Consider the following 12585-nt stretch of genomic DNA (forward strand, 5'->3'; position numbering starts at 1 on the left):
TCTCCTTGTAACATTGTCTTGGCAGCAAAAATCTGTGCACCAGTACGATGGGACATAAGCAATTAATATCTGCAATGAGGATGTGATCGATTTTAAGCATTCTATTCAATGGGAAAATTGGTGCGTTTGTAGCATGGTCCTCTTATGAACACAGCTTGACTAGTAGAGGAACTTGTGCTTTGACCTCTCAGGGATAGACTATTAGTGGTTCCCCCAGTCATATGCTCATATTTACAATATTATGAAGGCAGCAATTGCCTGACCTGCCATAACCCTCTGTTCTGCTTCTCCCCCCATTTGAAGTTAGTATTCAATGAAAGTGTTCTGTAGAAGCTTACGTCTGACCTACAAACAAGTGATACGCAGTCAGAATGACAAGTCTTTATTCAGAGCCACATTTTACTACATGAACAATCTGGCATTCCTCCTGAAATGTCATCTCAGTTGTTTGATGGTCTGGGAGGGGAGAAAAGATGGTTGAATAGAATCAGATGCAATTTAGTGAAGTGTCTAGATTCTAAAACGGCCACTGATTAGGCTTTCAATGCATATGGTATCTATTAGTTCATGATGAGTGCTCCATCTGACAAGTCTAAAACAATACTCACTTGGCCCATTCCACATTGAGGATAAGATGATCGTATCCAAATCCTGACACACCTGCGATGGCTCTGGCTGCATCCTCCCTGCGGTGGAAACTGATGAAGGCAAAGCCCTGAAGGACAAACAGGCTGTTAGAAGGCAAACAATTACAGAATAAACAAACACGACAACCAGTTGAACTACTGCTGCTCTCACCTTGGACTGGCCTGTGTTTTTGTCCTTGGCCAGGTAGATCCTGGAGATGGAGCCAAACGGCCTGAAGAGCTCCTGCAGATCCGTCTCACGGGTGTCCTCAGACAGGTTGGTCACACGGATGGTGGCGTTGTCATCAGCTGTGGAAGGATAGACACAGTTTAGGTTTGTGTTATCCCAGCCATTTAGGCATCTTACCAAAATGCCTGGCTTTGTTGGAATTCCCCCAATGAAATCAAGAGGAAAAATGTTTTAAACTCTGATTGGACTGTTCCATGCTGAACCGGGACCACGAGTGTTGTCCAGACATCAAGATGCTTCTCAAACGAGACTATGGTGTTGAGGTGTGGTGACTAGTATGCCCCTTATTATCCAGGCTGCATCACATCCGGCCGATATTGAGCATCCAATAGGGCGTCGCCGTCATTGTAAATAAGAATTTGTACTTAACTGACTTACCTAGTTAAATAAAAAATGATAGAAAACAGAGTGGAAGAGTCAAATCATACGTACATGCACCACGGCGATTGGGTTGCATGGACTCTCCTCTACGTGTGCTGCCGTCCCTCAGGCTGGGGGGCACATACTTCCCTGTTTTGCTCCCTGCAGCTGGTGCGGCAGGCTCAGGCTCATCTGAAACAAGGTAAAAAAAATATCCATCAGTGATGTCCATTTAACAAAATCATTAACCACAATCATGACTGTACATTTACAGCACAATATAAGCTATGGGCAATTATGACAATACCTCCTGCAGTCTTCGTCGGGTCTCCAGTGGACAGGCCCAGCTGCTCGGCCAGCTCCTTCTGCATGGGGCCCAGAGTGTCCTTGTAGGGGCAGCGGGTGGTCCAATGGTCTCCTTTACAGATTCGACAGGACACTATCTTCTGTCCCTTCAGCTTGTTCATGGGGTCCTCTTCCACATCTTGGGCATTCAGGTCCTGAGAGGAGGATTCAGGTTATTACATATCACTGATTTATACCAGAACTAAAAGGTGACAAACTAGGATCATATAAAAACAATGAACTGGTGGATTGTTGCGACTTTAGATATGAAGAGGCAGTTACTTCCCAGGAGATCTCTGATGGCTCAAAGAGAACAATACTAGATCAGCTTCTCTCAGTGGCTCCTCACCTCTTTGCTAGAGATGAACACCATAAAGACATCATCACTGACTGTGGTATCAGCAACATTGGGACCTGGTGGGTCATACTCTGAGTTGCCAAACTTCTTCCAGTTCTGATTGGCGGGGATAGAAAAGCAATGTTAAGTCAAATCAAAATAACTTCACATTTTAACCCCTTACACTCACGGGAATTGGCCTATATGGATAGGGCTAAATTGAAATGTGAATAAGGATATGCATGACCATGGCAGCAACTGAAAGAGAACACTTTGGAGATTATGGAAAAATTATCAGACTAAAGGTGATGACAACAGTTCACCTGACAAGACTGAATCCAAACATTACACTGATTTTTTGTGCATTTTAAATTTACTGTACTTTTTGACACATTTGTTGATAACAATATCTGAACATTTTCTGGGTACATTCAGTAACAAAGAATGTGTGTGGAAAATTTGGGGTAGGTGCAACAAAAGAACAAAAACATGACGGGGTTTGAGGACTAACTGGTGTTTTCAAGTGGCCACACCTCTCTAAAGTGTGAACAGTTCCTAAGCAATTTGAATGCACTTTTATGACTCAAAGAAGATTCTTCAACTATAAGGTGCATTTCTGACCTCTCCTATCAGTGCCGTTGAGGAACTAGAGGAAACACACTCGCAGTTATTTGGTTTGGAACACCGCCCTGCATCCTGCCTTTACCCAATTACTGTTGGTGTTTACGCAATACAAAAACGGTCCATTATAAATCACAATCTGGGTCAGGTGGGAATCATTTGAAATCTTGTTCTATTGCCAACATGACTAGCTAAATTATAAAATTCAGAAAAGCCGATTGTAATTTTGGTGTCATGAGTGCATTCAGATGCATATTCAGCGGCAAATCGTCACAATAACAAACAAACTCAGGTAAAGCTGTTAAGAAGCCTTTTGGACCTAGACTTGGTGCTCCGGTACCACTTGCCGTGCGGTAGCAGAGAGAACAGTCTATGACTAGGGTGATTGGAGCCCTTGGCAATTTTTTGGGCGTGTCAGAGGAAGGCCCCAGAAATTGCCAATGGATCCAGCCACCCCAGTCATAGACTGTTCTGTCTGCTACCGCACGGCAAGTGGTACCCGAGCGCCAAGTCTAGGTCCAAGAGGCTTCTAAACAGCTTCTACCCCAAAGCCATAAGACTCCTGAACAGTTAATCAAATGGCTACCTGGACTATTTGCATTATCCCTACCCCACCCCTCATTTTTAAGCTGCTGCTACTCTGTTAATTATCTATGCATAGTCACTTTACCTACATGTACATATTACCTCGACTAACCGGTGCCCCTGTACACTGACTCTGTACCAGAACCCCCTGTATATAGCCTCGCTACTGTTATTTTATTGTTGCTCCTTAATTATTTGTTATATTTCATTTTTTTCCTTAAAACTGCATTTTTGGTTAAGGGCTTGTAAGTAAGCATTTCATTGTAAGGTTTACACCTGTTGTATTTGGTGCATGTGACAAATACAATGTGATTTCTGTTCAGTATGGGGGGGTATAAGGCCATGTCATCTTGTAACTGTACATCAAACATAGTGATCATAGATGTTGACAGTGTATATTACATGAGTCTTAAGATATGTGAAGTGCCCATTTGTACTAATGTGCGTTTGGCTTGCTTGTATGACATCAATGGTATTTATTATAATCCTGAACGTCTCATCTTTCAAAACACAGAGCCTCGTAATTTACAGCATTTCCCTCACTCAGACAAAACAATTCTAAAGTTACCCAATTAGCAGGAATGATGGGAGCAACTTCTTGTCACACGCAGTGCTCAAGTTCAGAACAGCGGTCAGTCAAAACCCATACAAAGCTGTGAGGAGACCTGAGCTCTGACCATGCATAGCATGTTATTGTACAGCCACTGCCTCCAAATCTGCCATTTCCCATCCATATACAGGTACGAGTGTAAAGGGTTAACGTACAATCCCATCAAACTCAATACTGAGGTGTTGCGCAACAAAGGTTAAGATTGTGCTAAATTCCCAAAGAAAACACTGACCTTTCTCCTGGCAACAGCTTTGGAGGCCTTCCTAGTCTCAATCTTGAAGGTGCGAATAATCTATAACACAAATGACAAATGTTAATTTCTTGGTTAGTTACATCTGATTCAGACATCAGGGGCAGTAGACTTTGTGGGAAGGAATCAAGAATCCCACTCTCCTATTTGGATGAGCATTAAAACAAAAAGTACCTTGAACTTCTTTCCATCCTCATCGATCTTGTATTCTGTGATGGTTTTGATATTTCCTTTGACGGTTTCTTTTGGAGGGGGTAGGGTACCTGGTGGTGGGGATGACAACACACAAATGAGGTCCTGGTAGTTAACAATAATATCGATACTGACTATTAGTGGATTGTTAGCTTCCTACCACCAACTAAGGCAATCCAACTACAGCATGACGAGTATACTTTATTTTCCTGACAGACTAACGTTAGTTAGCTAGCTACCAAGGTTACTTACTAACTAGCCAACTAACGTTACCGGGGGGGTAGTCTTCTCCCCGACAAATCACAAAAATTGTCTTGCTGACTAGGAAGTGTGACAGAGAAACTAACGACTATAATGGAAGAAAAAAAATACACGTGGAAATCGCCTGGTTTAGCTAGAAAGTTAATGTCAATGCTAGCAAGCTAATGTTAGCCAGCTTCTTACCTTCGTCTCCCTCCTCTTCAACCTGATCGGCCCAACTGGGCTTGGAACTAGAAAGAAGGATTAACACACAGTATTTGAGAATTCAAACACATGATATATACGATAATCATCATATTTGTATTGAAGAACTCACTCGTCGTATTCAATCGACGGCATTCTGTCGGTGCGCGCAGCGGCCAGAGAACAAGGAAAGATACACGAACGACACAAACTGAAGAGCTTACCAAATAGGATAGCTAGAGCGCCACCAACGGGTACGGAGGCTACTTAATGCAACTGAAACGATAAGGCACAACATCTTATTCGATGAGGTTTAACGGCGGTTGGCAACCAATTAATGTTGAATTACCGCCACCTACTAGACTGCAGTATAACTACCTTATACATTGCTTGAATTTCTTTTTAAATCAACAAATACCCTACCATCTAAACCTACACTTCACAAAAAAAGTATATAATAATAATAAATAATATAAAAATAAACCACCACCTTGCTCCACTTTTTAAATATATTTAGTCCTACCTCAGGCCAACAGTCTGAAAGGATGAGACAACACCACTTAACACACTGTAACTTCTAACGTCAAGTCTCGCACAACAAAAAAACCTCTCTGCAGCTGCCACCACAACCTCCATTTTCTGTGATTTACATTACATCACTGCAGTTCAGTTGATAACCATTGCTATAATTGCTAAAAAATACAATCTTACTGAAAAGTATATCACTTGTTGGCCTATCCCTCTGTACTGGTACAGATCTACTACTTATACCACTCCTCTCAGGATCCCTCCCCCTTGACCCATCTTCCTCTAATTCCTTCACTGCCTCAGCATATAACAACTACTCTAACCCTGGAAACCTCAACCTGCCTCTCTTGCACCGGACATTTCTGATCCCCAGCCCCATGGGCATCCCTACAATTAACACATACCACGACTTTCCCCAATGCTACAAAAATGTTTGTCTAATGCCCCATTCTGCACACGTCTCACACCTAGGAACCTCCCTCCTACACACTGGGGTCACATGCCCGTAAGCAGGGATCATCAACTAGATTCAGCCGCGGGCCAATTTTTGTTCTTGAGCGGAAGGTCGGGGGGCCAGAACATAATTACAAATAATTTGTAGATTGCAAATTGACCGCAAGATAGGGGTGGTAGCCCTAGATAGAAGATAGCCCTATTTGGTAAAAGACCAAGTCCATATTATGGCAAGAACAGCTAAAATAAGCAAAGAGAAATGACAGTCCGTCATTACTTTAATACATGAAGGTCAGTCAATCCGGAAAATGTCAAGAACTTTTAAACTGTCTTCAAGTGCAGTCGCAAAAAACCATCAAGCGCTATGATGAAACTGGCTCTCATGAGGACCGCCACAGGAATGGAAAACCCAGAGTTTCCTCTGCTGCAGAGGATAAGTTCATTAGAGTTACCAGCCTCAGAAATTGCAGCCCAAATAAATGCTTCACAAAGTTCAAGTAACAGACATCTCAACATCAACTGTTCAGAGGAGACTGCATGAATCAGGTCTTCATGGTCAAATTACTGCCAAGAAACCACTACTAAAGGACACCAATAATAAGAAGAGTCTTGCTTGGGCCAAGAAACATGAGCACTGAACAAGACCAGTGGAAATCTGTCCTTTGGTCTGATGAGTCCAAATTGGAGATTTTTGGTTCCAACCACCATGTCTTTGTGAGACACAGAGTAGGTGAACAGATCATCTCTGCATGTGTGGTTCCCACCATGAAGCAGGTGTGAGGTGCTTTGCTGGTGACACTGTCAGTGATTTATTTAGAATTCAAGGCACACTTAACCAGCATGGCTACCACAGCATTCTGCAGCGACACACCATCCCATCTAGTTTGTGCTTAGTGGGACTATACATTTTTTACATTTTAGTCATTTAGCAGACACTCTTGTCCAGAGCGACTTATAGTAGAGAATGCATACATTTGATAACATTTTTTTCTCCGTACTGGTCCCCCGTGGGAATCGAACCCACAACCCTGGCGTTGCAAACACCATGCTCTACCAACCGAGCCACACGGGATCCTGAAAGTGACTTACTATCATTTGTTTTTCAACAGGACAATGACCCCATAAAAAGCAATTTGTATTCGTAGAAAAAAGGTTTGTACCTGTAGAAAGCGATTTCTATAAATCGCTGGCAGCCTCTCGTTCGGCCATGTTGATGCTTGCCTTACAAGGCTGCAGAAATTATAGTACGTAACCACCATCGCTTTCATGGGGTACTACAAATCGCTTTCTACACGTGAGAACTTTTTGTCTTTTTCTTGTTGTCAAAATATGGAGTTGCAGGTTTGCTATATCTGTCAACATTCTAATGCAATATATTGATTTACAAATACAAATCAGAAGGTGTTTGTTTGTGGATAATGAATTGCATTTGTGGATAGTGATTTACATTTGTGGATAGTGATTTACATTTGTGAAAAGTGATTTACATTTGTGGAAAGTGATTTACATTTGTGAAAAGTGATTTACATTTGTGGATTGGTGATTTACATTTGCGGATAGTGATTTACATTTGTGAAAAGTGATTTACATTTGTGGATAGTGATTTACATTTGTGGATTGCTGATTTACATTTGTGGATAGTGATTTACATTTGTGAAAAGTGATTTACATTTGTGAAAAGTGATTTACATTTGTGGAAAGTGATTTACATTTGTGAAAAGTGATTTACATTTGTGGATTGGTGATTTACATTTGTGGATAGTGATTTACATTTGTGAAAAGTGATTTACATTTGTGGATTGGTGATTTACATTTGTGGATTGGTGATTTACATTTGTGGATTGGTGATTTACATTTGTGGATTGGTGATTTACATTTGTGGATTGGTACTTATTTGTACAGACCATGATACACGAATGAATGCAAAATGCATGCTGTGTGTTCACAATACATTTGGCATGATATTGATCCCGTACTGCTGAGTCAAGGAGACAGTGCAGCATGCGCGCACATTGTGACAACTTTTTACCAGTTGTAGGTAGGCTATTTAATATGTTTTCCATAAAACATATTAATGCACTAGAACTGATATAAGGGCGACAAAGCATCGGAAAATGACTTGTGCTCTAGAGCTCTTTAGATAAATTCGCCCAGAGGTGGATTCAAGTAAACTGCATTCAAATGTCGACTTTTCCTATGGATAACCGTATCAAGCGAAGGGTTTTACTCATGCTCAGTTCTAGAGTAGCCTAGAATGGCATAGAAATGAATAGCTTACTTGATGGCCAACATATGCAAATGTAACCAATCATTCTCCACATTTAATGTCAGTTTCATAGAAGACTGTTTCCCCATAAATTCAATTTCAAATTTCCACTCGCGCAGCGCTCTAGAGTCTAGACTCTATACCCTAGAGTCTCATAGAGTCTAGACTCTATACCCTAGAGTCTCATAGAGTCTAGACTCTATACCCTAGAGTCTCATAGAGTCTAGACTCTATACCCTAGAGTCTCATAGAGTCTAGACTCTATACCCTAGAGTCTCATAGAGTCTAGACTCTATACTCTAGAGTCTCATAGAGTCTAGACTCTATACCCTAGAGTCTCATAGAGTCTAGACTCTATACCCTAGAGTCTCATAGAGTCTAGACTCTATACTCTAGAGTCTCATAGAGTCTAGACTCTATACCCTAGAGTCTAGACTCTACAAAAAGTAGAAAAAGTCCACTATGAAACTGACATTAAACTTGGAGAATTATAGGCTACATTTCAATATGTTGGCCCTCAAGTAGGCTATTAATTTCTATGCCATTCTAGGCTACTGTAGCCTACCATTTGACACAGTACAATAAATATGTTGAAATGACGATATCACTGGAGTCATTGCAAATCAATTTGTGCCACTTGTGTAGCCTACCTGGAGCTGGCAAACGGATGTAATAAATATAACTAAATGTTTTGTTGTAGCCTTGTGTTATTATGCAATTCTTAATGGCCATGTTTAGTTAATTAAATTGGAAGTTATCAATTGTGATCATTCTCCACATTTAATGTCAGTTTCATTGTGGACTTTTCCCTGAAATTAGATGTTGGCCTTTCAGGGGCTATAGGCTACCTGCATCTAGCTCAGCAAACAATGGCAAAGTTGAATTGCAACTTTAAACCCAGATTGTAGTCAGTAGCCTATGCCTATTGAAATAACAAGTCAATCTTGCAAATAGGCCATTTATAATTTTTTGTAGTCTTAACATCTGGCACATAAAGAAGGCACAATTGCCAGAAAATAGCCCAACATTTGTTTTTTGAAGTTGGTCCAAGTGTTTTTTGAACATATTGAGATCATCTGTCCAACTTTCATCACTCAAACTCTCCTGTCGGATTTATCTATAGTTATGCACATGCACAAATAGGATTTATTTAAGAAAATAAGGCCAGAGGGTGGTGTGGTATATGCCCAATATACCATGGCTAAGGGCTGTTCTATTGCGCGCAGAGTGCTAGGACACAGCCCCCACGGATATCATAAGGTGAATGCACCAATTTGTAAGTCGCTCTGGATAAGAGCGTCTGCTAAATGACGTAAATGTAAATGTAATGGTAATTAGAGCAGTAAAGATAAATGTTTTGTCATACCCATGGTATACGGTCTGATATATACAGTTGAAGTCATACGTTTGCATACACCTTAGCCAAATACATTTAAACTCAGTTTTTCACAATTCCTGACATTTAATCCAAGTAAAAATTCGCTGTTTTAGGTCAGTTAGGATCACCACTTTATTTTAAGAATGTGAAATGTCAGAATAATAGAGATAATTATTTATTTCAGCTTTTATTTCTTTCATCACATTCCCAGTGGCTCAGAAGTTTACATACACTCAATTAGTAACATTGCCTTTAAATTGTTTAACTTGGGTCAAACGTTTCAGGTAGCCTTCCACAACAAGTTGGGTGAATTTTGGCCCATTCCTCCTGACAGAGCCGATGTAACTGAGTCAGGTTTGTAGGCCTCCTCGCTCGCACACGCTTTTTCAGTTCTGCCCACAAAACTTCTATAGGTTTGAGGTCAGGGCTTTGTGATGGCTACTCCAGTAGCTTGACCTCGGTGTCCTTAAGCCATTTTGCAACAATTTTGGAAGTATGCTTGTGTTCATTGTTCATAGGCTGCTGCGCCACTCGGAAGCCAATCAGCATTCAGGGCTCGAACCACCCAGTTTACAATTATAAACTTTACTAACAAAATGTTTATTTAAGTTGTAAACTGATACGTGACAAATAAATGTCAAAATAACATGCAAAACGTGTATATATATATATATATATATATATATACATATTTTTTTTTTATTACTAAACAGGTGGGGCTACCTGTCTGAATGACAGGTCGCCACTGAACCTCCGATACTTCGCCCTGATTCACTTCCATTTCTCCTCCTGTCTTCGATCCTGCCTACAGCTCACTTTGCTTACACTTTTTACCATTCTTCTTTTAACAAACCATCTCCCTTTTACCCGCCATTTTTAACCGACTCGAGCTCACCCTATTTCTTCCTCTCTCTTAGACCTCCTCTCCATTCCTCTTCCGTCTTCCAAATATACATCTTCTTATGATAATACTGCACTTCTCCTCACATACATCTTGTTCTTGCCCTCTCGAGGGATGACATTTATCCGGCTGTCACAATCTCCGTACAATCAGCACGAACCCCTCGGGATGTAACGCTCAACAGTGCATCCACTTCTAAAGCAGCTGCATCGTCTTGATGTTCCTCCATTTCTAACTAGCGCGCTTTTCCATCCACCGTCTCCTAGGGCACAAAATGGCGGTTATAATAACTTTTTATCCTGTGCTTTTGGTGTTCATGTTTTTCTCCTGTTCTGTAAGCTTATCATGTGAAAACTGTGAGCAATGTAGGAATGTAGCTACATTTCAAATAGCTATTTTTAATGTAATCAATTTCTATTATCCGATGCTGAAATAATGAAAATAGAAGAGGGCATAGTTTAGACTTCATTGAAAAGAAACATGACCATCAAAAACATCTTACATCAGAACATTGGAAGGAAGTGCATATAGCTACAGTTATTTACAGATAAGTTCTCAACTGTGGGTAATACTTGCTTATCAGAAACACCATAAGTGCAAGCATCCAAAGAACAGAGAGCATCATTTTATTCATGTATTATTCATTGCCATATCTGCTGAGCTCCTTCCACAGCAGGCCACTCTGATGTTATCAAACACAGCCATGTAGAGCAGTGGATGGATGCACATGTTCAGTGTAGCCAGGCCCTTGGACACTTGGTAGGCCTTGTACACCCAGTTGCAGACAGAGTCAGGTTTGTGAACCTTCTGGTAGAAATAGTAGCTCTGGAGGAGGTGATAAGGCACAAAGGAAATGGCATACAGCACAACCACCACAAACACCATCAGGGCCACCTTCCGTTTCTCCAAGGAGGTTATATTCACATTCCTCCACACCACCCTCAACACTGCGCAGTATGATGCAAATGTGACCAGGAAGGGAATAAAACACCCAACCACAGACAGAAAGACTTTGTAAAACAAGTGAGAGTATACAACTGCATCACTGTTGGTGCAATAGGAGTAGGATACACAACAGGTTTTGTTGCTTCCGTCTGGACATGTGGAGGCAAACTTCAACACAGGAGAGGAGATGGCTGTCACAAAGATCCAAATGATGACACTGGCAGCCTTGACTTTGGCGGGGTTCACATGGTTCCGGCTGAAGAACGGGTACACAATGGCCACATAGCGGTTCACACTGATACACATGATGAAGTAGATGCTGACATACAGGTTGCAGGTGAAGAGGAAGCGTTCTATCTTACAGACCGCGATCCCAAACTGCCAGTTCTTGTCCTGCCTGTAGTAGACTATGAGCAGGGGCAGGGTGAGGACATAGAGCAGGTCACTGATGGCCAGGTTACAGGACAGCACCACACCAGTGTGCCAGCTGTTCCTATCCCTGGTCGCTAGGAGCCTCAGGGCAAACAGGTTACCAACCAACGCCACGCAGAACTCAACACCGTACATTGAAGGCAATAACTGCACTTGGAACTTGTCATCATAACAAGAAGAGTTGTGATCCATCATGTTTGTTGTGTATTGATTTCTGTGGGAGATTAGAAAATAGGAGGGGAAAAGGCTGTGCAAACTGGCTCCCAAAAGTGGTATTTATTAATCTCTGTGGAAGAAAAAGGATAAAGATATTCATTATATTCTGAAGTGGAGAACCATTCTTTTACGCAGTTCATCCTGATCCCCTAAGGGGAACTTTGCATTGTGCCACCCAATACATGTCACAACAGTTCATAACATCAATCAGTATCATTCTGTCGCAATACATGTAATAAATTGATAGTATTAGTAGTGGTTTAAGATACCGTCAGAGCTGTTGTCTTATCAGAAATATACATCTGTGGTCAAAAATAAATATAAACACACTGCAGTTTTCCATACTAATGTTGTGCAATGGATAGCAAATAATAATCTAAAATACCATGGACCAAGGCGGTGTAAATCTTTAACCAACAGAATGTCTGTCCAAAACACCCCATGGAGCCATACACATGTTAAATATAATTTATCTTTAAGAAAAGCCACAAGACCGTTTCTGATGTTACTTCTCCAGTCTATTCAACAGACACAAAAACCGGAAGTATGCACCAGTATTCAAAAACAGGTGGTCAATTATAAACAGCCCACATTTACTACATTTTTGTCCTTACACTTTACAGATATTTAAATGTATAATGGCAATGACCTCAGAATAAAGCCAGACTAGTACTTACTCATTGACAGACAGACAAGGATACAGTTCCTGGGGTAGATGTTCAGAGACCAGTAGAAACTTCCAATGATTGGTTAGTTGCATGTACAAAGATTTAAAGCAGTCACTTCCCTTTCTGCCCTTCCGCCACCCTCACAAATCAACCCCTTTGAAGGCATTTTCAAGAAGTG

The 12585-nt window shown here is 41.1% G+C and overlaps 2 protein-coding genes across 2 annotated transcripts; both read right to left on the reverse strand.

The window, feature by feature from the left end:
- Positions 1-366: 366 nt before the first annotated feature.
- On the reverse strand, positions 367-4854 carry eif3g (eukaryotic translation initiation factor 3, subunit G). Its single transcript, XM_029761891.1, has 10 exons — positions 4754-4854; positions 4621-4667; positions 4159-4247; positions 3967-4026; positions 1931-2035; positions 1544-1736; positions 1309-1428; positions 799-935; positions 609-715; positions 367-456 (listed from the first exon to the last, which is right to left on the reverse strand). Exons 1-10 carry the CDS (start codon positions 4774-4776, stop codon positions 441-443), a joined length of 897 nt encoding a protein of 298 aa, XP_029617751.1. The 5' UTR covers positions 4777-4854; the 3' UTR covers positions 367-440.
- A 5230-nt stretch (positions 4855-10084) lies between these two features.
- Positions 10085-12563, reverse strand: p2ry11 (purinergic receptor P2Y11). Its single transcript, XM_029761890.1, has 2 exons — positions 12417-12563; positions 10085-11809 (listed from the first exon to the last, which is right to left on the reverse strand). Exon 2 carries the CDS (start codon positions 11716-11718, stop codon positions 10777-10779), a length of 942 nt encoding a protein of 313 aa, XP_029617750.1. The 5' UTR covers positions 11719-11809; positions 12417-12563; the 3' UTR covers positions 10085-10776.
- Between the last annotated feature and the right edge of the window lie 22 nt (positions 12564-12585).

Source organism: Salmo trutta, chromosome 1 (assembly GCF_901001165.1).
Source record: "Salmo trutta chromosome 1, fSalTru1.1, whole genome shotgun sequence".
In the NCBI taxonomy this organism is placed as follows: Eukaryota; Metazoa; Chordata; class Actinopteri; order Salmoniformes; family Salmonidae; genus Salmo; species Salmo trutta.

What these genes read in the sequence shown, in the direction of transcription:
- p2ry11 (XM_029761890.1), bottom strand. Translation starts at nt 11,718, where the DNA reads ATGATGGATCACAACTCTTCTTGTTATGATGACAAGTTCCAAGTGCAG.
- eif3g (XM_029761891.1), bottom strand. Translation starts at nt 4,776, where the DNA reads ATGCCGTCGATTGAATACGACGA. An exon ending in TGAAGAGGAGGGAGACGAAG is followed by an intron (nt 4,248 to 4,620) that starts GTAAGAAGCTGG and finishes CCCCACCACCAG; the next exon opens with GTACCCTACCCCCTCCAAAA. An exon ending in AGGATGGAAAGAAGTTCAAG is followed by an intron (nt 4,027 to 4,158) that starts GTACTTTTTGTT and finishes TTTGTGTTATAG; the next exon opens with ATTATTCGCACCTTCAAGAT.